The 25,056-nt window shown below is 36.7% G+C and overlaps 1 protein-coding gene across 1 annotated transcript in view; it reads left to right on the forward strand.

The window, feature by feature from the left end:
• urb1 (URB1 ribosome biogenesis homolog) overlaps nucleotides 1-25,056 on the forward strand; it is a 108,403-nt gene that overhangs the window by 39,042 nt on the left and 44,305 nt on the right. The window contains exons 16-28 of the mRNA XM_059968671.1: nucleotides 641-757; nucleotides 2,453-2,591; nucleotides 3,665-3,835; nucleotides 4,788-4,987; nucleotides 6,299-6,523; nucleotides 14,096-14,266; nucleotides 15,350-16,214; nucleotides 17,326-17,533; nucleotides 18,478-18,664; nucleotides 18,778-18,836; nucleotides 21,075-21,265; nucleotides 23,545-23,655; nucleotides 23,750-23,813. Coding sequence (XP_059824654.1) covers nucleotides 641-757; nucleotides 2,453-2,591; nucleotides 3,665-3,835; nucleotides 4,788-4,987; nucleotides 6,299-6,523; nucleotides 14,096-14,266; nucleotides 15,350-16,214; nucleotides 17,326-17,533; nucleotides 18,478-18,664; nucleotides 18,778-18,836; nucleotides 21,075-21,265; nucleotides 23,545-23,655; nucleotides 23,750-23,813 — 2,708 coding nt within the window. The remainder of the gene's footprint in view (nucleotides 1-640; nucleotides 758-2,452; nucleotides 2,592-3,664; nucleotides 3,836-4,787; nucleotides 4,988-6,298; nucleotides 6,524-14,095; nucleotides 14,267-15,349; nucleotides 16,215-17,325; nucleotides 17,534-18,477; nucleotides 18,665-18,777; nucleotides 18,837-21,074; nucleotides 21,266-23,544; nucleotides 23,656-23,749; nucleotides 23,814-25,056) is intronic.

Consider the following 25,056-nt stretch of genomic DNA (forward strand, 5'->3'; position numbering starts at 1 on the left):
TCTGGCTTTGAGCACAAAAACTATAATACTGTATTGCAAAATACTATAGATTTCTCACGTGATAATCCTTTTGTCTTTCAAAGGAAGACCTGTTGAATATAGTATTGCTCATTTTCTTTAAACACTTAGGACAGATGCATTTGTTGCTGAACTTGCAACTTTACCTGGAGTTGCAAGTATCAGCTTTTGACTGTTTGGAGAATCAAAATGTGAATAAATATTATCCACTGGTTAAATATAATTACCAAAAAAAAAAAATTCTGTCACTTTTGTGCCCTTAGCTTCAGCTATCCCCCTCCTGTCTTCTCCTATCATTTCAGATCTCCCCCTCCCCCTTTCAAATCTCTTACTATCTCTTCTTTCAGTTAGTCCTGACGAAGGGTCTCAGCCCGAAACGTTGACAGTGCTTCTTCCTATAGATGCTGCCTGGCCTGCTGTGTTCCACCAGCATTTTGTGTGTGTTGCTTGAATTTCCAGCATCTGCAGATTTCCTCATGTTTGTGTTCTATCACTGCTATTGAGATGATTTGAATATTCTGGTGTTAAATTTAACTTCAACAATACCAGTGACTCCAATACCCCCTTTTGTATTACGATTTCCTCAATATGTTTCTTTCAAAAATATTTTATTCCTACCTAGTTATTACGGGACTCTGGAATTTTTGAATATACTTGGAACGAGTTAGAATTGTGGATGAAAGGCCTTCATTCTGTTTCACAATCAGAACAAGAAATTGTCATTCTGTTTCTTGAAAGAGTAAGTATAATTTAAATGATGTTCACCGGTCCTGTACTCTTAGTTTACAATAGAAGGTATTTCTCTTGTAAGCTCTTGGTCCAATTCCTTTCAGTAATCAGTTAAAGTCAACAATCTTTTACTGGGAAAAATATGTTTGGTCATTTGATTGATGGGTATTTTGTTTTAAAACTTAATGCTCGAGATCTGCAATAGTTGGATAGTTTTTCTGAAAAATTAATTTTGCCTACATTGGCTCATATGATGCTTCTGCAATGTATGTTATGTGGATCATATTCCACTCAGTGATCTACTGTCTATGATCTTTTCTTTGGAATCCTATATTACATGGATTTTCATTGAAAAAAGATACTCTACTATTGCTCCATTAATAAATGTGGCAATTTAATCGGATTACAGCACAAAGTTGATGTATCCAGTTCCTACAAGTTAATGCTTCTCTCCTGCTTTGAGTAAACTGAAAGCTAGGGCGCAGCTGGGGGTACATAATCCCAAATCGACAACCTACATCGCTGATTCACTTTTTATATGAAGTCAGTCTTGATTTGATTCCATAAAAAATGTTGTCCTAAAGTTACATAGTGTCAATATTGTTAAGAGCAACAGATATGTAACCATTTTCTGCAGTCACTAGTCCCCTACTGTGTTTTGTACTAGATGAGACGACACCATAACTAATTTTATCTCCACAGTTGGATCTATGTTGCAGAGGCTATTGTTTGCTTTGCTTTGACTAGCAACCAGCTAGTTTTATACCCAGGAATACCCATACTCTTGTGCTATGATCAGAAACTGATCAAAGCACAGAGATGCCTGTGAGATCTGGACGCTAATGCAATAGTCTTCTAGTATCAGAGACAAGCAACATTTAACAGCATTAGATCAACTCGATCTAACAAATTGATCAGTTCCTCTGACATTTGTTTTAATTGTTCATTCATGGGATATGAGATTTAAAGTACAAAAGTTCAAAGTGCATTTATTATCAAAGTATGTATTCTATATACAGCCTTGGGATTCGCCTCCTTACAGGCAGACACAAGGCAAAGAAATCCAGTAGAACCCATTAAAAAAGACCCAATGTGCAGAAAAAGTTCATTCAAATATTAAACATAAGCAAATAATATTCAGCAAATAATAATAAAGTTCACGAATGTGAGTTCACAGCCACAAAGTCAGTCACAGGCAATCCAGAAGCCCATTAGTTGCAGCCTCAGTTCATCTCCGAGACAAGTAAACCCTGCAGAGCAGTGAGCTGAACACCAGTGCAAACCTCACCTCCAGCCCCGACACCCTGACCTTTTCAAACTGGCCCAGCATTTAAATTGGCCGAGCAGCTAATCATCGTCCCTCGCTGTTGGATCCAGGCCCTGCGGCTTCAATACATTCTCGAGCCTGAGACCTGCCACCTCAATTTGGCCCGTACCCAACTTTTCAAATCTGGCCTGGCACTTATAACAGTAAATTGTCGGCTTAATTGTCATTGCAGGGCTAGCATTTATTCATTCCTAATTGCCATTGGGAAGTTCCGCCACCACATTCAATACCTATAGTCCTTGTGGTGAAGGTAGCTCCATTCTGAGCTCCAGGAGCCTTAAGTTGAAAATAAACAATTTTCAGTCTTTGATTTAAAATTTACAGTATCTATCATGATTGCGTAACTCTACAGCTTTCAATTTGTTCTTTTCTTTGTAGGTTTTGATAAAGTTAATACAAAATCCACATCCTTACACTGACCGGATTTCAGAAGCAATACAGGAAGCAATTACACTGCAAGCACACCTCGATGGGCAGGACTTGGATGCTGTTAGTTTGCCCATTTCAAATATTGATGGTGAGCAGGGAAATAAGCTCTGAATTTTTCTGCGATCAGTTTACAAATATGGTCAGCAAATGAAAAAGTAAAAAACTGTTTCACTTTCCAATTAAATGACCAAATAATATTGTCAGTCTCAGTAAGACAAAAGTATGTGATTGAGAGGTGCCCTGTGGTAAGTTGTTCTGATTTTTCATTTTATACTGCACTCTAGAACCATATATTGAGAAATTTAAAACACATTCAAACCATTTGTGGCTAACAACTTAATACTATGGAAATTTCAAGCATGTTTGCAGAATTTTTCTTGTCTATTACAAGTCTACATGGTACATTATAGCAAACAATCCTGGTTGTTGTAGTTAACTGTTTATACACATTAAAATTGATAGTCATCCTTGTTAGTGAAACATACTTCAGCATCGTACTCAAAGGACAAATACAGGATGCCTAAATTAGAACTTTTACTCTGATCCCAGCAATGAGCTTAACTCTGATTGCAGAAGACAGTGACTCCTTTTTTTGATGGTTTGACATTTTTCTACCACAGTTTTCAGGGGCTTCTCATGGTAATCCTGTGAAAAGGATCAATCCACTACTATAGGCCCGTATTTAGCAGCAATTGGAGTACAATTATCCTGGAGTTGCACAGAAAACCTATTGGCTTTCCAAAACGCAAGACACTTTTTGTATTTTGTGACTCTCATCCAATTTTGGGAGATGAAAAGGTCAATTGCAATAAAACGTGATGACCTTGAGTTCCATTTAGGCCAAATGCAACTCAACTACAGGTATTAGATGTAAATTGGGTTGTGTGACAAATATAAGTGTTTTAATTGTCTTGGAATAGTCTCAGATTGACTATGGTCTGTCAATTTTCCATGTAGTCCAAATTTTACACTGGAGCAAACTTCAAGCACACAAGCAGTCCCTCCACCAACTGAAGTAGTCTCAATGGAACAATTAATATGTGAACTAAAACATTATTTGGTTAATGCACAAATTCCATATGAAACTATGTAAACCAGGAATTAATTTATTTTAACTAATTATTTTCACTTTGCATATAATGATTCTCTACTTTTTTTCAGATGTGCTGGATATGGTGGACATTATTATGGACACTAGTGAAGGTCTGAATGATGAGGATGGGTTTACTTTAAGTGAGGATGTGATTACACAAACATTTCCTTTCAGTGCAGTGGTCACAGCTGCTTTGGAAGCCAGGAACAAACTGGTCTTGGGAAACAGTAATGGAGCAGGTGACTTTCTAAATAATCTTTCAAATAACTTTTTGCCTCTGAACGTTAGAGGTGATTATGAAGAGTAACTTCATTATTCGTAACACTATCCCTTCAATCTCAATGTTTTTATCAAAATTCTGCATTTCACTTTAAACAGGATATATTAATCAAACCACTTAATGCAGAAACCTCAATTCTGATATCTAGGAAAGTTGGAATCGGTCTATCATGTGAAAGCTGACTAATGTCACAATTTTGTCTTCCTCTTTTATGTTCTCTCTTCTTCTCTTCAATCCGCATTTTATTTAGAACAGTTGTTACTGCATTGATCCGTTCATATGCAATTGTCAACATCTTCTGAAAAACCAATAAGTTCTGTGTTCGTCCCACTTGATTTGTACTGTTGCCAAACATTCAACAAATGTTGTTGAAGCCGATTTCACCAGATAATCTGATTCTTCCACAAATGAAGGCAGCCAAGAAATCTTAATAACAGAGTACATATGTATACTTCAGTTTTAGATTTATGCTAATCTGAACATGTTGGTTTATCTTGCTTGCTTACTTATTGCTCATTGCGCCACTGGCATTTAGGGCTGCAATGAAGGTCCTCCATCTCTGTCTTTGGCCATTCAGATGTAGAGGAATTCTTTATTGCTGTTTCCTTAACAGTTTCACCAGTAAGGTTGTTAGCCCTGAACTGAACCCCCAAACCTGGAGTACCAGTGGACCGCTATTAGTCTGGCTTCTAGCCCTTTAACAGTTTGGCATGGGTGACCCTACCAAGTGCCAAAGAATAAAGGCCTGACTCCAGCCATCAGCTCTCCAGGTCATCGAGTCACACAAGCCTCCAAACCACGGCAAGGTTGTGGTCCTCTTGGAGAATTGGTTTAACTTGAATCTCACTTAATTGCAACTAAGGATGATATGCTTCATTTGGTAACTTCTGGATTATTTTGTGCTGTTTCAGATGCTGTTTTACAGTACCTTATTGCTACTCTTACCGATGTTCTACATGTGCAACAAGATCCCTTGGCTTTGTGTCTAGTATTATGGATGTATGACAAAGAACTGAATTCGTTCACTGAAAATCAAAGTTTAGTCAAAAATATTTTGCAATTTTATTCTTATTACAATCTTTGGATCCCACAGCAAACCAAGGAGACACTGGTAAGAAATTAAATTTCCAGCTATAGTTTCACTCTTACAGCATAGATTGACAATGTTTTCACCATTATGTGCTCTATAGTTTTAAATTTCTCCTTCTTTTGAGGCCTATAGAACAATGTCTAATGTGTGCATTTATAAAGATCATATTTATTTGTACTACACAACCAACAGTTTCAATGAACAACTTTTTATTTGCTATTTAATTGTATCATCTCCAATACAATTGTAGTGCCCTTACCTGATCTCTGAAATGTGAAATAGGGAAATTTGCTCAATGTATATTACTCAAGGCAACAAATTAATTAATTAAGCATCCTCTGAGTTTTATTATTTTTCAGTTTCCAGAAACCAAAAATCTACTTTTAGAAACTCAAACATATAAGAAGTAGTTTTCATAATACTGGACGTCTTAATGCTTTTTTCCAAACATTCTACGACATACCGTTACAAAAATACCACTAATCTGATAATAAAAAATTCAGATGATTTGTTTCGATCAAAATGTATAAATTCCAAAATGGACCAATCCAGCTGCACAAAATTATTTCAAACTTGAGACTAGCTCGAAATTTTCATATTCGACTGCATTATTTGGACTTGTCCAGAATCACTGACTACATTTCCTGTAAAACCACATTTATCTAGATCCAATGCAGGAACCTTTCTCACTGGCATTCTGTACCTTGGAATCCATTGGAAGTGAAGGGTCCTAGGTGATCCAGTGTGGTGATCAATATTGAGGATTTAACATGGCAAACCAGGGAGCAAAACTTCGTATATGTCAATTCACAAGGCAATGTCTCTGGCATTAAAATCTATCAGGTTGAATTTAAGTATTAAGAAAATACAGAATAAAAGTTTGAAAAATGAGTAATAACATTAATACAGAATACATAAAGCATATTTATATTTATTTAGTTTTATGTTTCAAAATTAAACATAACCTTACTAACCCTCCCCTTTACCTCCTGGATTTGAGTCATACAAAACCCCGTTGAAATTATTTCAAGCAGTGAGCAAGCAAAGGCCTTTTAACATTAGGTCTATTAGTAAATGAAATTTGCACGCACGAGTAAACACAAGTCCATGTCTCCTTTCATTCTGAATGGCTGAACACTAGCACTTCTGTTGAGAACTGCCATCCATAGCAAGTATGATTTTGCTATTGCACGGAGCTAGCCAAAACTAATTTGAGCTTTCTCATCAATAAAGGTGAATTTCCCAGATGTTAAATTAAAACAGTGTCATTGCATTAGGCAAATTGAGTATAACAAATTGTAAAATGTCTTTTTTTCTGAAACTTGTCCACAGTTTGAACAATTTGGTACAGAAAGAACACATTCTCTTCCATTCAAGGAGACTTCATTCTGCAGACTCCTGATGAGAGCATATGAAATGGGGGTCAGCATCCTCCTCAGTGATGATGTTAAAGGTCGTTTGAAGCAGGCAGTCACACAACTGCAACTCTGTGAGCTGGTTCTGGCTGTGAAGCAAGTGATGCTGTACATCCGAATGTCTGTGGCAAACTTTAACAAAGTAAGTATAATTGTTTACTTATTAGTACCTGATAACTATAAAACATCTATAATTAAATAATAGTTGGTGGTCACTTGTTACAATAGATAACATTTCACCAAGATGTTACACACCATATTATTGTATTTTAAAGTAAATTATGAGAATTATTAAATAGATCTATTGTCAGATTACTATTTGAAATCTGGAATTTAAGCAAAAAGTTTTATTAAGATTATTTACTTAAGAGAAATTTTTTTAAGTTTCTGGGTGCAGTTGAAGCACAACAGCATGCTTCAATCTTTTACAGTTTAAATAATAATATGATAACCATGCATTTACAAATGTTCTGCTCCATCTACAGACACTTGCCTATGCACTTAAGCTATCTAATCTCTCTGCAGGCTTTTATTTCCTCTGCACAATCTGCTTTTCTAATCAATTTAATGTCATCAGTACAATCAGCTCCTCTTCCAAATTGTTAATGTATATTGTGATCAGTTATAGGTGTAGTACCAACCAGCTGGCTCTCCAACCAACTGGAGAAACAAATATTTACCCCAACTCTCTGTCTTCTCTGTCCATGCCAATACATTTTCCCCAACTCTATACATCCTTATATTATGGATAAGTCTTTTATACGGCACCTTATCAAACACCTAAAATCCAAGTACTCAACCTGGTCTCATTTATCCACAGTGTGCATTATATTCTCAAAGAACTCCAGCAAGGTTACCGAACAGAAATCACTCTTCATTCTGTGTCTGCCTGATGGAGCCACTTCTATCCAGATGTTTTGCTATTTTTTTCCTTAACTTCAAGCACTTTCCCAACCACAACTGTTAAGCTAACCAGCCTATAGTTACCTATCTTCTGCCTACATCTGTTTTGAAACAATATTCTAACATTCACTGTCTTCCAATATGCCAGGACCTGCCCATGACCCAGAGAATTTGGTAAATATCTCAGACACATTCACTTTAATTTCTGCTATTTCTTTCAGTACCCTAGGACCCATCACAGCAGGAACAGGGAAATTGTCTACTAGTTTGCTAATTACTACATCTTTAGTGTCAGCAATTGTCTTGATGTCCTCACCTCCCATCACATCCATAACATCTGTCTTTGGCATGTAAGAGGTGTCCACCACCATGAAGCCCAAAACAAAATGGTTCAAGGCCTCAGCCATTTTCATATTACCCAACATTAGCTCCCCCTTCTCACCTTTTGAGGGACTTATGTTTACTTTATCCCCCATTTCTGCTTTATATATAATTTTAAAATTTTACTATTTGTTTTATATTTTGTGCTAATTTACTTTCATAAAGTAGAATTAGCACTTGGCATGGCCAAGTGGTTAAGGCGTTGGTCTAGTGATCTGAAGGTCGCTAGTTCGAGCCTCAGCTAAGGCAGCGTGTTGTGTCCTTGAGCAAGGCACTTAACCACACATTGCTCTGTGACGACACCAGTGCCAAGCTGTATTGGCCCTTACCCTTCCCTTGGACAACATCGGTAGCATGGAGAGAGAAGACTTGCAACATGGGCAACTGCCGGTCTCCCATACAATCCTGCCCAGGCCTGCGCCCTGGAAACTTGCCAAGGCGTAAATCCATGATATTCATGACCTTTTTGTTTGATGTCTTTTTTGTTATTTCTAAAGCTGGCTCTCTCCACCCTTACTATCCTTGCTTTTAACTGGAATGTATATTTGATGAGCACCATGAAAAATCTCTTTGAAAATCTTCCACTGTTCCTCAATTGCCCCATCATACAGCCTGTGTTCCTAGTGTTCCTTCTCCCTCATCCCATTGCAGTCTCCTTAGTTTAGGCTAGATACACTGATTTTAGATCAAACTATTACATCCTCTACTTGTATGAGAAAGCTAATAACTAAAGAAATACTTTGGAATACCCCTAACCTATAAGATACATAGTAGAACTTCATTTATTTATGTTAACAAAAATATTTTACATTACAATGTACAATTTAAGTATGCAATTTAAGTAGAACTTAAGTGTGCAATTTAAGTAGAACTTAAGTAGTTTTAGCAGACAGTCATATGGGGGCAGCAACACACTTTAGACTATGAGATGCCTTGCAGATGCATTGAAACATTGAAAAATATGAAAACAAAAGTAGGCTTATCTATCTCAATCTCATGTCTCACTTTCTTCCTATGCCCCCCCCCCCCCCCCCCCAAAATAACCTTTTCTGCCTAGAAATATACAGTGCCTATAAAAAGTTTTCCTGCTTGGAAATTTTCATGTGTTATTTTAAAAGATTGAATTACAGTGGACTTAATTTGGCTATATTTGCAACTAATCTACAGAAAAGGACTTTTTCATGTCAAAGTGAAAACAGATTTCTACAAATGAATTATAAATCTACAACACAAAATAATTGATTGCATAACTATTCACCCCCTTTACTATGAGACACTAAATCATCACCAGTGCAGCCAATTGCTTTTAAAAGTCACATAATTAATTAAATGGAGATCACTTTGGTGCAATCATTGTAGTAAAAATACAACTGTATCTGGAAGGTCCAACTGCTGGTGAGTCAATAACCTGGCAAAAACTATGTCATGAAGACAAAACAACACTCCAAGTAAAAACATTATTGAAAAGCGCTTCAGGAGATGGATACAAGAACATTTCCAAGTCACTGAATATCCCTTGGAGTGCAGTTAAGCCAATCATCAAGAAGTGGAAAGAATATGCCACGACTGTATATCTGCCCGGAGCAGGCCGTCCTCAAAAACTGAGTGATCGTGCAAGAAGGGGACAACTTAAGAGGAATTACAAACTTTTTTGGCTGAGATGGAAGAGACTACATGTACAACAACTATTGCCTGGGTTCTTCACCAGTCACAGCTTTCAGGGAGAGTGGCAAAGAGAAAACCACTGTTGGGGGGGGGAAAACTCTAATGAAATCTCAGCTAGAGCTTGTCAGTGGCATGTGGGAGAGTCTGAAGTTAGCTGGAAGAAGTTTCTATGGTCTGATGAAACCAAAATTGAGCTTTTTGGCCATCAGACTAAACACAATGTTTGACATAAGCATTGCACATCATCAAAAATTCACCATCCCTACCGTGAAGCATGGTGGTGACTGCATCGTGCTGTGGGGTGCTTCACTGCAACAGGCCCTTGGAAGCTTTTAAAGGTAGAGAGTAAAATGAATGCAAGACATTGCCACAAGCATAAAGCCAAAGCTACACAGGAATGGCTTAAAAACAATAAACTTAATGACTTGGAGCAGCCAAGTCAGAGTGCATACCTTAATCCAATTGAGAATTTGTGGCTGGACTTGAAAAGGGCTGTTCACCCACAATCCCCATGCATTCTGACAAACTTGAGTAGTTTTATAAGAAGTATGGCAGAAAATACAGTGTCTGGATGTGCAAAGCTGATAGAGACCTATCCACACAGACTCGAGGCTGTAATTGCTGCCAAAGGTGCATCTACTAAGTACTGACTTGAAGAGGGCAAGTAATTATGCAATAAATTACGTTGTGTTTAATCATTGTAATAAATTTAGACCAATTTGTCGAAATTTGTTTTCACTTAGACGCGAGTTTTTTCTGCTGATCAGTGTCAAAAAAGCCAAATTAAATCCACTGTGATTCATTGCTGTAAACAATAAAATATGAAAACTTCCAAGAGATGAATACTTTTTGTAGGCACTGTATCTCATAAATATATTCATTGACATGGCCTTCTCATCCTTCTGCAACAGAGAATTCCACAACTCATCACTCCCTGAGTGATGAAATTTCTCCTCATCTCAGTCCTAAAAATCTGATCCCATGTCCTGAGATTGTAACCTCTGGTTTCAGAACCACCAACTATCATCTGTGCCTTGACCCTTTTGAGACCTGCCAGAATTTTATGTTTTAGTAAGTTCTCATCTCGTTCTTCTGCACTTTAATGAATACAGGTCCAGTGGATCAAATCTCTCATCATAGGGCAGTCCCATCTTGCCAGGAATTAGTCTGGTGAGCCTCCCCATGGCAAATGTAACTTTTAACTAAGAAGGTCAAAATTGCACAAGGTATTGCAGGTGTGATCTCACCAAAACACTGTGTAACTGTAGTAAGGCATCTGTTTCTGATGTTTTTAATCCAAGGTGCTTTTGGAAGCCATGGGAGAGGCACAAAACATGTTGCTTCACAATTGTTTTATAAAGCGTTAACAGAAAAGAGAAAATCTGAAACGGACATGCAAGGAGTAGAGGCTGCTAGCAGAAAAGAATGACAAAAGAAAAAGGATGGCGCCAAACTTGGAGCACCTCTTTTTATACTTTTAATAAGAAAAATTGCATTCAAATCTGCAGTTAAGAGTCAGCCAGTCAGAAAGACCTTATTCAAAAAATACATCACCAAGGGAAACTTTCAGAGCCTTCCTGAATCATACGGAGTCAGTGTTGAAAATAGTTGTTTAATACAACAGTGGATTCTGGCAGAATCACCCAGTTAAAGTTATGGCTGCTCTGTCTGTACACTGCACATCAGTGTGATTGCTGTGTCATTTTATTCACTGACTCAGTAAATGCAAAGAGTTGCTCTTTATCATACTGTTTTTATAGTTTATTGCATGTTTTGTGGTTCTTTCCAAATTAATTAGTGTAAGTCTTTACTTACACCATTACCTTTTTCATTTGCTCACGTTTGTTCAAATTGACCACACTGTCTTATCTCTAAATCACGCATTCCAGGTTTTTTCCTTTCCCTCAGGCATTTTCTGGATATTAATAAAATTAACATAGTTGCTATTTTTCATCCAGACCTTTTCATTAATTTTAACAAACTGAGATGTTTTATTCAGTTAAGAGATCTTAGTAGGTTTCATGACTTTGACCATTGTCTCAATCTTAATTCGTACATACTTTTTATTACTTTGAGCACAATCTCGAAATATAGATTGCAACCCATCGGTCATTCCAGGACCAATGAATGGTCCTGTAACTGAAGTAGTAATGGATTGCGCAACCAAAGTTTTACTAGTTACCAAATGGATTGCCATGCAACCGTAAGTTTAATAGATTGTCCTGCAACCAAAATGGATTGCAACTAATATTTTTACAGATTTTTGAAGAAATAACAATTTAGTAGCATCCTCACTCCTAATTTCCAACCATTGGTGTATTGAAGCTAGAACTAAGTCTTCTCTCAGACAGATTGGAACAGAGGAACTTCTTATCCCTTTTGCTGCCCGTTAAAAATCTTCCATCTGTGATATTCGAAGCCCTTAAATCTTCATAATCATCCTGTTGATTATACCAATTATTGGATTCTGATGTTTTTAATCCTAAGTTCTGTCAGAATTCAGGGAAGAAGCACAAAGCATATTACTTGATGATTATTTTATTAAATGTTAACAGGAGAATGAAAATTTGAAACTGACAGTAACAGGAATAGAGGCTAGTAGCAGAAAGGAGAGCCAAAAGAAAAAAGATGGTGCCTTATGTGGAACAGCTCTTATTGTACTACATAGTTAAGAAAGGTTCTATTTAAATTTGCAGATGAGAGTCAGTCAATCAGAACGCCTTTATTCAAATAATATAGCACCAAGGGAAGCTTTCAGAGCTTTTGAAAATCATACAGATCTCATTGAACAACCACATATACAGACTGACCACTAAGAACTATATACAGCACTAATTTGTATATAAGTAACTGTATCAAATGCAAGCAGGCAATTAATTGTTAACCTTCAAAGAAAATAGCAATTAACCAATCAGATCCAACATATCCTCTTGCAAAGAAACCAGCATGCAGCTTGCCTCTTTAATGGGTTGCATTGCCTTCACATTTGCTGTTTTACCAGCTACATCTTCAAAAGCTTCAAGAGGTTTGATAAATCCATTCCGAATTTCTCTCATTCATAATTTCTGTGTTCTGCTATCACATCCTTTGTAGTAAACTGCTGATAACAAAGTAACAGGTCTATAGTTTCCTATTTGCTCTCTCGCTCATTTTTTACATTTGCTGTTTCCAATCAGCCTGAATCATTCCAAAATCTGCAGAATTTTTATGAAGATGACAACCAATGCTTTTACTATTTCCATAGCTATCATTTTGTATTCTAGGATATAAATTGTCAATATCCAGGTATTTATCATCTTTAGTCCCATTAATTTCTCCGCAACATTTCATTTTACTGTTACTATTTCCTTTTTAAGGTGAGAGCAGCACCTGCTCACACTCAAGAAAATAACCAATCCCTTTGTTTATTTGGGACACTATGCTGCTTAATTGGAACATACTGTTGAACAGTTTCTAACTAGCATCAGTCGCATGCACTTGTGTGGCTATATATAAGACACTACAATGCTTAAAGCAAAGAGTTTTTAAAGAGCCTCAGTTGCTTGTGTATGTGTTCAAAAAGCATTGATTTTTGTCACTGCTTTCTTGGCGAGAAATAAGCAGTGAGATAGTTCAGAGCTTCGCAATTTTGCTCACCATGTTTTCAAGCATTCAAGATTGGAGATGCCAGAAACAGCCATGAGTGAAAATGAAACTATTTCACTAATTCAAGTTAGAACTACAAACAATTTGAAGGTATCTGCAATCCTCTTGATTTTTACAATGAAAATGAATATTTAGAGGATGTGGTTATCGAAAGCATTGTTTGACGGCAGCCCATTAATGAAACTAGGTGTCTGCGCTGATTTTGTTGATGTACAGTCAAGAACACAGCAGTATTGATAACTATTAGAAACTAATACACAGTTTCGTACTACTGTGGTACTAATGGTACTATAACTTTTTTCTGTATTTCATTTAAATACATAATTTGTGACTCAGTTTGTCGTCTTTATACTATCTAAACTAATTTCAAGAAACTTCGACACTTGATTGGACTAAAATGTATTGGTCCCGATGTGTCCCAGTTAACTGGAATCCACTTTTTGTGATTTGATTGAGAAATGTTTCTTGTTAGTGATGATGCTGTATAACATCATATTTCTCCAATTCCTCTAGACACACCCATGTTTCTACATTATCAACATTGTAATTACTAGTTTGATTCCTGCTTCCTTTGTAAAATAAGAAATATTCAGTGACATGGATTGTATTTGAATAAGACAATTATTTGGGTCAAAGCATATTTCTGACAATTTATATCAATGCCGACAATTTGCATGGAGAACAAATCGCAGCTGGATTTAAGTTCAGAATTCTGAAAGGAAAACTTGTTGCCAACTGTGTTTCCTACGTCTAATCATGTACCATCTAGTTTCTCTGAACTTCCACTAGTTTCTATTGAAATTTGAGAATTTTGTCTTTGCTTAATGATCTTTATATTTTCTGCTGATTGGAATTGTTTATGCATTGAAAACACCCAAAGAACATGGGTGTCTCTAATGCAGTCTGTTAACCATCTTCTGTGTATCCTCAAAAAATAGGGAATATATCAGTTATATAATTTCAAAGCAGCATTTGCTGTCTCTGAAAATAATTCTGTGTAATGAACTTGTGCCATATTGGTGTGGAATTAACAGAAGGTTAGAAATAATTGCTTGATAGGTATTAGTTGTTTGATATATTCTAGTGGTTCTAATGGTTCTGAATCTATTTGTTGTTACAGTTGGGAAGAAGCACTGGCTTAGGACTAATTGGATTATACATGGATCTCTTGAAGTCACTGCTACATAAATGTGAACAGTCCGAAGATATTATTGAAGAGAAATTAGAAAAGCAAGAAAATGAGCTTTTCATTGACTTTAATTCTGACACAGATGAACTAACAAAAGAGCAGGTATTTCATCAAAAGGTTTTGTTTGGCTTTGATAGATTAAATGTAAAAAAATGGAATGACAAGAATAAATTTTCTCAACCTTGAGAAAAATTATGAATTTTAGCACTACAGAAAATATGTATTTGTGTTAACATTGTTTTGTTAACCATATAACTCTTCCCCTTATATAGTTCCTTGCTGCAGATATTGATTCCTTGCAGGTATACAGTTTCATCAAAATGACCACTATTCAATTGTTCAAATGTCCTCTTTTTTTTTAGTGGAATATTAAGTTTTGCTGACAAGGCCAGCATTTGTTGTCCATCCCTAATTATCCACGAGAAGGCACTGGTAAATCACTTTTTTTGAACCACTACAATCCTGGTGAAAGTATTCCCATTACTATGATTAATAGCATGTTTCAGGATTGCGATAATGCAGAGGGAAGAGGCGTAGAGGTTCCAAGTTAATGTGATATGTAATTGAGAAAGAAGCCTGCTGTGTTGGTCTTCCCATTCTGCTACTGCCCTTATCCTTGATAGAGATGACTGGTTTGGCGGGTGATTTTGGAGTAGGTTTCGCCATGGTTGGGATGTTGAGTTTTTCCCAAATTCATACAAGTGTTTATCTTAGAAATTTTTTCTCAATTTGTTCTGATGAAAGGTCGCAAACCTGAAACATTAATCTGTTTTTGTTACCACTGAATGTTTCATGCGTTTCTGTTTTGTATTGCAGATTTTCAGTATTTTGTTTTAATTTTCAAATAGAAGGCAGAGTTAATTTTAAACTCTCTTGTGATTTTCATGATTTTATTTACTGCTAATGGAGTGCCAAATATTAGGTCATCATTAACATTATATCTTACTTCATTTCTGAAATTAGTAAAGAAGATCAATTAATATTTAAAGAAGGCAGACACTTCTTCTGGGACAATGACAGAATTCAGTTTTGCATCTGACTGAGTCAGTTCCAATAAAGCATCCTGTGTGAAATTATCTTGGCATTTCCTCCTAGGTGCTGTCCTACCTGCATATATTTGCAGCATTTTCTGTTTCTGCTTCTGATGTTTATTTTGTGCCATTTATTCTCTACTGTTAATTTTAGGTTCTGGAGAGCATGTTATCAGCAATTTTTAAACACCCAACACTGGAGCAGTGGTTTATGGCTTTGGAATTACAAGCTTCACCAACACACAGTCTTAACCCTGTCAGCTTCAAAATGTTGTCAGCTCAACTTAGCTCAGGCACCCTAAGCCTTCTCAGATTAAGTGTCCTATTTTTGCAGAGACTTGATCGCATGGATATAGTGTTAACTTATTTTAAAGCCATAGTGGAAAGTGTTTTGAAGGAACTTGAAATGAAAAAGTTATCTGCACCTAAATCAACAGTAGTGAGTAAAAAAACTTTGCCTATAGAAGCCCTGGAAAATTTGAACAACTATATGGATATAAATTCGCTCAAAAATATTGTGACATCAATATTGGAACTCCCAGAAGGATGTCTAGCTCTTGAAAGTAAACCTGAGGAAGAGGGTGATGGAGTGAAACAGCTGAGCTTTTATGGAAAGGCTTTGCTAAAAATCCTCACAGAAAATCACCAGAAGACTCCAGACAGAGATGATCTATTATTATCATGTGACCATTTCAGTGCTGTTGGAACACTTTTACAATATTCTAACTGTGAAGAGTTGGTGAAGGTGATTCTACGAGTTCTAGTGAAGGAGCCAGTATTCGCACAGGCTGTGAAACCAGACATGTTTCTTGATTGCTTGAATCACATGAGTGAAGATTCCCTTTCGATTTGCAAATTTCTTATTCAGCACAACAAGACCAGCCTTTTACAGTTTGAGCTTTGGTGCTTAGAACCAGGCAGAGTGAAACACCTTCGGAAAAATATGAATGCTTACCTTTCGCTTCTTAGCACATATCTAGAGTGCCAAGGAAAGAGTAAATACACACGACCAGAGAGAGGTAATTAACTTCATAAAGCTATATTATTAGGTTTCATCCTTTTGAATCTGCTTTTATTGGGAATTGTTATCTGATAAGTGGTATCAATGGTTTCATAGGCCTGTCATGAAATTTTCCATAAGTTATTCCATAAAATGTCTTATAATTTTAGATCTATGAAATAGCAAGCAGAAGATACCAGTTGTGATGGATTTTGACCGATCCAGCAAGTCTTTCCATAATTATCTGCACTGCTGCTTACCTGAAGAGGATGGTTGTAACTAATCCATGAAAGTTTCTCCAGAGAAACTTCAAGCCGGGGTTATTTATGAAAGAGAGAATAAGCCCTCAGCAATGAACCTGTTTAAAATATTGATGATTGTGACCACAGCATTTAGCACTGCAGCCTCGGAGTTCCACGCACCCAGTTTTGATCTTAACCTTAGGCGCTTCCTGTAGCACTTTCAGTTTCTCTGGGTACTGTAATTTCGTTCTGCATTCCAAAGATAGGCTCATGGATTAATTGGCCACTGTACATTACTGTGCAAATTTTAGCCCCTATATAGATATATATATATATAGCTGGAGTGCCTAACACTTTTGCACCATACTGTATATTGGTTAAAATAGGAAGGTGGTAGGAGAACAGAAATAAGAGTACTTAACTTTGTATTAGCTCAATAGTATTAATTGATATTTTATAATGTATAGTACTGTGCAAAATCTTAGATGCCCCAGAGAGATAGATACATATATATATTTAAGATATTAGCACAGTACTGTAAATTGCCCCTTAGTCTAAGTAAATGACAAAAATAATTGCAAGGGAGAAAGCATAAGAGAGAATAAATTGCAAAGTTGTTGGGAAATATCGAAAGGGTATTGAGTCAAATAGGATTGCTTTTTTGAAGCTGGCACAAACCTGTCGGCTGCCTCATGCCATTTAAAGCAAATATTCTTTAGGAATTCTTCAATAGAATGTACTTGGATGATCTGTTGATATGCCTTAGTTACCATTTGAATATTTTCTACAGAAATAACCAAATAAAACAATGTAGCAGACAAATTGTCTTCCTTTTGAATGTAATCATATAGTTCACTTTATAGCCCATTTAATATCTTCTTCCTTCAGTCTTTGCAGATGTCATCAGAGTTATTAAGAATACCATGTGGACAAGACTGTTAAGCAAAATTGATTCAGATGATCCATCCACTGAACTTGACTTACAGATGAAAGTACTTGCTAGACTAGTGCAACAGTTGCCATCGTCACACGAAGATGTTGCAGGTATTATGGAACAACTTCCTGCAGTGCTGGAGAAAACAGCAACTTTATCAAGGTACATGTCAGTGTAGCCTTTTATGCATCATTTTTCAACCTAGAAAATAGCTGAAAGAATTTATAATCATGTATAAGATTCTGAATCAAAGGATGAGTTATTTGAAGGAGGCAGCCAGAGCAACCATAACCTTGCATATAGAAATGGATATTAAGGGTGTTCGTAAAGAAAGAAAACAGTTGAGATAGTCAAATGGGGAACTTGGAACCTGGGATCCATCCAAATCATTAAATTTTTGATGTCTTTTAGTCTTATCATTCTTAATATGCCACATGCCAGTAAGTGTAGAAACAGAAAGAAAAGATAAATGAATGCATGGCTAAAGAGTTGGTGTGGATTTCTGAAACATTGGGATCTCTTCTGGGGCAGAAGTGACCTTTGTGAGCAGAGTAGGTTGCCCTCCTGAACTGGAAGGGGTCTAATGTCCTCGCCAAGAGGGTGTGAACTGGAGAGGTGAGATGGGTTCCAGAAGAACAGCTCAGCAGGTGGAAAGACTGACTCATGTCTGGAAGACAGGGCAAGCAGGTCATGTGGGAAAAGTAAGCAGAGATAGGAAGGGGAACACAAGTGAACTGGTAGACATAACTGCATCTGCAATGGTAATCTAGATTATGTACTTAGTGTGTGGAATGGACTCAAACACCAACATCCCTGACCTGGAAGCAGAATGGAGCCCAGTCAGATGTATTTGGTCAAGTTCAATGTATTTTGTTCCCTAACTTAATACTTTTGTTAATAAAGTAGCTTTCCCATTCTCTTTATTTTCCTCACCATAAAGTTACAGCATTGAAATGAATGTGATAGAGATGTGTAAAGTGCATTTTTTGTCATGGGCATGATAGTTTATGAACATAATCTATTATTTTTTTTGTATTCTTGGTCATTTTTTGAGCATTCATTTCTTTTTGAGAAAAACACCATTTTTATAATATGTAATTTTCCAGGTGGACTTTAGCAGATGCAATAACAAATGTACTGGAGGAGTACCCTGAGGACAAACAGTCTTGGAGGAAATCCCTACTGAAGGCTTGCATCCGATGGTTAGTGTCCAACTACAGCAGCTGCAAGGTGCAGGAAGAGAATATGAAGGAGACTGAAATGGCACTGTTGGGGAGATTGCAGGAATTACTGGTTAGTTTTATGATTATTGCTTCATTTAGGTGCAAAACAATAATCATTCATCCTGTGAAAATTATAAATGTATGAAAACCATTGATGCCAAAGTGTGGACTTTTCTTTTGCAGATTTCAGTTGGTGACGTCAGTTCAGATGATTGGAACGGTTTTGTAAAGAATGGGCTTAAGTAAGTTAAAATGTTAATTCGTTTTGGCAACTTTGCAAAAAAATGTTGCACATCTTGATAATGTTTTAAGCAGTCATGTTTAACAGTCCCAACAGTGTGTGCAATTAAAATCAAAGAAATGTGAGAATGCAGATTTGGAATAGTGTAGATAACTCTTGAGAGTTGGATGACTACAGGAATATGGGGAAGAAGGAGAGGGATTTGAAACTGACTTTACAACTAATGCGTTATTCAACATGCACTATTGAGTGAATAGGACTTGAGCAATGGTCAACCTCAAAACCATGGAGTTAGAACACAGAAGGAGAGGAAAATTGCACTGGAATGATCAAATCCAGAGATAACAAAACTGTGGATGAGCTGAGTTATTTTTATAAGAGTATAAGCAGGTGGAATAATATTATCCGAAGATCATTTCACTACTAAACATAACTCCAAAGTTTCAAGCAAACTTGTTCAGCTTCAGACTTTTGCTAGGGAGAAAGATGGAATTTATGGCAGGGACCGATGACAGTAACTCCAGTTTTCTAAATAGTTATTGGAGGATTTTTTTACTTAACAAACGGTCAAGTGTCAGACAAATAGACAAACAGTTTAGAAAGGATGAGTATCAAGAGAGGTGATGGTGTTTATGTAAAGTTGGGAGGTTGTCATCATACAGCACATGATCCAGATTTTCCTCATCCCCTGTATTGTCTTGAGTGGCATGTAGTTGAGAAATAGGAGGGTTACAAGATAATACTCTTTAAGAATTCACTGGATGTAACAGTGCTGGAATGAAAAGTGAAACATTTGCTGATTATTCTTTACTGTAGACAAGTAGTAGAATCAGACATTTTTATCTCTCCAAAATAGAAAAAAAAATGTTGTTATACTGCATATTCAGCTGTGTTAGCAACCATAAACAGTTGAAGAAGGATGATGGATAAATTATCATTATCACATTCACTAACAATGTCCAAAGAAATGGTGTCAAGAGGCATTTAAAACCTTATTGAAGATGTTCAGTAACAGCCCTGGGAAAAGTGGATATGAAAGCTACCACACCTTCTTAAAGATCTTGGAAAATAAATGTTTGTTAGTGGTGAGCAATAGATGTAAGAATTGTATAATTAGAGGGTTTTTGGAGTAAAGTGTTGATGATGATTATGACAGATTTGAAGGAGAAAGGTCCATACTGAGGAGAGAGAAGAATTAAATATATCAGCTGTTGTGGTCAGAAAGGTAGATAAGTTTTATGGTGTAGTTGTGAGGGAAAAGCTGGTACATTTTGTAGACAAGATTTGGAGATAACTTCAAGAAAATGGAAGCTTTAGCATTAAAGTTTGGCCTAATAACCTAAGAGAAGTGGTAGAGACAACTTTCTAGGTTGCATCATTCTTAATGACAAAGAAATATCTGAACTGTTAGTGGATAACAGGGAGGTGTCTGGAAGAAGATGCTATACACTGTAATAAAGAAAAATAGTGTTATTTTGCAGAGGATAATTCCTAAGCATCATCAGAAATTGAGAATATATTTTATGATCCAGCCAAATCTGGGCTGACTGATTAAATTAGTTACTTACCATCTCTTTCAAAATTGTTTTCCTTGAACATAAAGTAACTGAGATGTAGATAGGAATAGAGAAAATAAACAAAATGAGAGTGAGAAATAAGGTGAGAGAGGTTTCACCTATCAAATGGTGAAAGGCCTTGATAGAGTAGATGTGGAGATGATGTTTCCTATAGTGGGAGAGTCTAAGACCAGAGGACACAGCCTCAGAATAGAGGGGCATCCTTTTAGAATGGAGACAAGGAGTAATTTCTTTAGCCAGAGATTGATGAATCTGTGGAATTCTTAGCCGCGGGCCAAGTCTTTATGTATATTTAAGGCAGAAGTTGATAGATTCTTGATTGGTCAGGGTATGAAGAGATACAGGGAGATGACAGGAGATTGTGGCTGTGAGGAATCGGCCATGATGGGCCAAATGGCCTAATTCTGCTCCTGTATCTTATGGTCTTACAGTTTTAATGTGAAATTAGAGAAAATAAGTTTGGGGGTGAAGGCTGTTAACTACAATAAATGGTGGGTCAAAGGCAACAGAAAGATAAAGTCTGGGTGGTATATTGGGAACATGAAAGTTCAAGAGTATTGATTACAGTAGTTTTGATAACATGGAAACAAATTAATGTGTCTTGGCTCATATAGACTGTTCTATATGTGTTCATGGTTCTAATGATCCTTTTATAATGGCAGATATCGCTATACAGATCTGGGATTTTTAGAAGCCCTCCTTAAATTAATACCAGTATTGTACGAGAAAGAAGAGCTGGCTCAAAACTTGGTGTCACTTCCGATGGTTCACATGATGGTAACAAATCATTCTTTGTTTCTGCCAACCATGCTGAAGAGCATTGAGGATTCAGATGAAAGTGCAAGAATAAAAGGTATGACCAGAACTGGAAGAATCATTTATAATTTTTATCTTGAACTCTCAATTTAAACAAAGTGCTTGTAAGTACAAAAAAAAATGTAAATACAAAAGAAGAATGTTCACTGTAACGGTTTTCTACACACTTGGTTATTCCCTTTAAAGGAGTCCTTTAATTTTAACCGGGACTATGATTTCTACTTGATACTCAACACCTGATCGATAAAAATCAAAAACACGTGTTTCCAAAACCAATGTGTAAGACTTTGTAAGTTGATTTCCACTTAATTGTGTGCTTAATACCGACCAATTGGCCCCACTTTAGCCCTGAACTTTAGACCTAATGTTCTTAAGTGACATTGAATTGAATGATGAAGCAGTTTGGCTGAAAGCACCAGTAATGTGCAACAACTATGCCACTGAATGAACACTGCAGTCTTTGCAAGGACTTTTTAATCACCTTTAACATGTAGTATAATTGGGGTTTAGTGCAGCTGAGAAATAACTTCACTCCATTGTATTTTACTTCGATGGAAATAAAAATCTGCATTCCATCAGCCTCTGTGATTATTTTGGGTAGCTCTTTTGTCTATGAATTTCCAAGTCCTTCAGGAGCTGAACTGTTTCCAGTTTTTCAGTATTTAGAAAATACTCTGTTCTATTCTTTATGGGACTGATGTGGATAACGTCATGTATCAATGCTCATATTTAGTGGCCACAGTTTTGCTCTTAACTTGTTTTTTTTAAAATCCCTAAAATATTTTGTGTACATTTAAATTGATTCAATTGCTGCTGATCTGTCTTTCACCAAACTGGATGTGCACCATTCTGTCTCTTCATGTAGGTTATTTATGTATGTAGTGAATAGCTGCAGCACATCCAAGACCTTTGTAGGGCATCAGTGATCACATGTCACTAATTTGAATATTGGTCCGAATCCCTCTTTATGAGCCAGTTTCCTCACTAGCTTGCTTCCAGTTCTTTAAGAGGAATAATTCTGAATTTGCTTTAACATTGCTAATTGTAAATTTGAATACTACATCTCAGAATCAAGTTTATTATCACCAGCATGTGATGTGAAATTTATTAACTGAGCAGCAGCAGCAATTCAATTCAGTACATAATCTAGCAGAGAGAGAAAAAAATAATAAAATAAAATAACACATAATAGTAAATAAACAAGTAAATCAATTATGTATATTGAATAAATTATTTAAAAATATGCAAAAACAGAAATACTGTATATTTAAAAAGTGAGGTAGTGTCCAAAGCTTCAAAGTCCATTTAGGAATCAGATGGCAGAGAGGAAGAAGCTGTTCCTGAAATGCTGAGTGGCTTCTGTATCTCCTACCTGATGGTAACAGTGAGAAAAGGGCATGCCCTGGATGCTGGCGGTCCTTAATAATGGACGCTGCCTTTCTGAGACACCCCTCCCTGAAGGTGTCCTGGGTACTTTGTAGGCTAGTGCCCAAGATGGAGCTGACTAGATTTACAACCTTTTGCAGCTTCTTCGGTCCTGTGTAGTAGCCCCTCCATACCAGGCAGTGATGCAGCCTGTCAGAATGCTCTCCATGGTACAACTATAGAAGTTTTTGAGTGTATTTGTTGACGTGCCAAATCGCTTCAAACTCCTAATAAAGTATAGCCACTCTCTTGCCTTCTTTATGACTCTATCAATATGTTGGGACCAGGTTAGATCCTCAGAGGTCTTGACACCCAAGAATTTGAAACTGCTCACTCTCTCCACTTCTGATCCTTCTATGAGGATTGGTATGTGTTCCTTCATCTTACCCTTCCTGAAGTCCACAATCAGCTTTTTCATCTTACTGATGTTGAGTGCCAGGTTGTTGCTGCAGCACCATTCCACTAGTTGGCACATCTCACTCCTTTACACCCTCTCGTCACCACCTGAGATTCTACCAACAATGGTTGTATCATCAGGAAATTTGTAGGTGGTGTTTGAGCTATGCCGAGCCACACAGTCGTGTATACAGAGAGTAGAGCAGTGGACAAGGACTCCCCCTATCAAGATCCTTTAGCTGTATCAGACTTTTAATCTGTTTATCTCCAAGTAATATATAACGCAGCGTTTCTCAATGTCATTTTTGCTGTGTCTCAAAACTCCAAGTAATTACAGTGAACTTTATCTAAAGGCTTATATGTCCTTTGAGGTTCTGTGTCCAAAGTTGAATGCAAGTGTCTGCTAATCTTGTTTCATGTACCAAATTGGATGAAGTAACACCACCTTTGAGAGATATTTTTTAATTAAGATTTTGTTCTGTTTCTTTTTGGCAGGTGCTCTAATTGATGTGATCCTAATCTTGGTAAAGCACTGTCCATCAGTGTGCAACAGAAACCATTTTCCTGTATTGCTGGGAGCATATGGAGCAACACTCAGCATCACAGGTAGGTATCTTATTTCTGTGATTACGTTTCATATAATTGAACGTGCATAATTATTTCCATTCTATTATCTACCTTTTGTTTTTCTTTGGTAAAGATCAGAAACTACTGCTGCTCCTACAGTCCTATGAGAAAAACAACGTTAGCCTTGCTGAGTTCAGGTGAGTTTTTCATGTTTCTTACTTAATGTGTTGAGGTTGTCATCAGCAAAGTGAACATTTAATAGCCGACCTTAATTGCTTTTGAGAAGATGGTGGTAAGTGGCTGCCTTGATTTGTTGTGGCAAATGTGTTTTGGAAGAGAAAGAGTTTAATGACAGTTAATGAGATATATAGCTTTCCAATGTATTTACTGCTCGGGTCATTACTGGTGGCAAAGATCATATATTTGGGAAGCTTGTTTCCTTTCACAACAAGAGGATGTCCCAAAGTACCTCATATTTAATAAAATGTAGTATATTTAATATTAAAACAATACATTTCACTGTATGTTTTGGTGTACATGAAAAATAAAGCTAATTTTTTTATATTGTAATAAATGTAAATTCAACAACCATGTTATGCACAGTAACACAATTAAGATAATGAGCTGGTTGTAGCTTTGCTCATTAATGCATAATTATTGGTCAGGGCATGGGAAGGGCCTACTAGTTCCAGTACTGGTGTGATGCAGTTTTTGTTAATGCTCAAAAGAAAGATTGACCTTTTGTTTTAAAAGTTAATTCAAGAGGAGAGGAAACTGAAACCCTAACCCTTATCAGCACAATCACCAGCTAGAATTCGACATGTGTTGGGGTTGTAACTCTCTTCGGGCAAGCACCCTTGAGCAAGGTATAGCACCTCCTTAGTACCCTCCACTCCCTGATCAGGGTCAAATGAAGCCATGGGGGCAAGTGTTGGATGGTTGTATGAGCAGTTGTTGTATATCAGAAGTGCTGGTTATGTGACCACGGAGGCCAGGCAGTCTTTGAAGTGTATTGATAATGACTGGCGTCACCCGTCTTGTAATGTCACTGCCCAGAAGAAGGCAATGGAAAGCCACATCTACAGAAAAGAATTGCCAAGATTAATTATGGTCATGGAAAGACCATGATCACCCATGTTATACTGCATGGCACATACCTAATGAGCGAACCTAATTATGAAAAATACTTGGTGATATTTGGTCTAGAGAGCCAAATACTCAACATTTAAGGGAAATTAATAGGAAAAATGGATAAAGAAATAACAGTGAACAGTACAGAGTGGGTTGGACACATTTTATTCTGAACCAAATTATATTTTGCAAGAAGTTATCTGTGACAGGGTATTCTTATTTACCAGTTAATATTCTGCTTTATTGGTACACCTGATGGAGAAAACAAATGAGGAAAAAAAATGAAGTAGTTATTAGAAATAATGTTTT

This window comes from Hypanus sabinus, chromosome 4, assembly GCF_030144855.1.
Source record: "Hypanus sabinus isolate sHypSab1 chromosome 4, sHypSab1.hap1, whole genome shotgun sequence".
Lineage (NCBI taxonomy): Eukaryota > Metazoa > Chordata > Chondrichthyes > Myliobatiformes > Dasyatidae > Hypanus > Hypanus sabinus.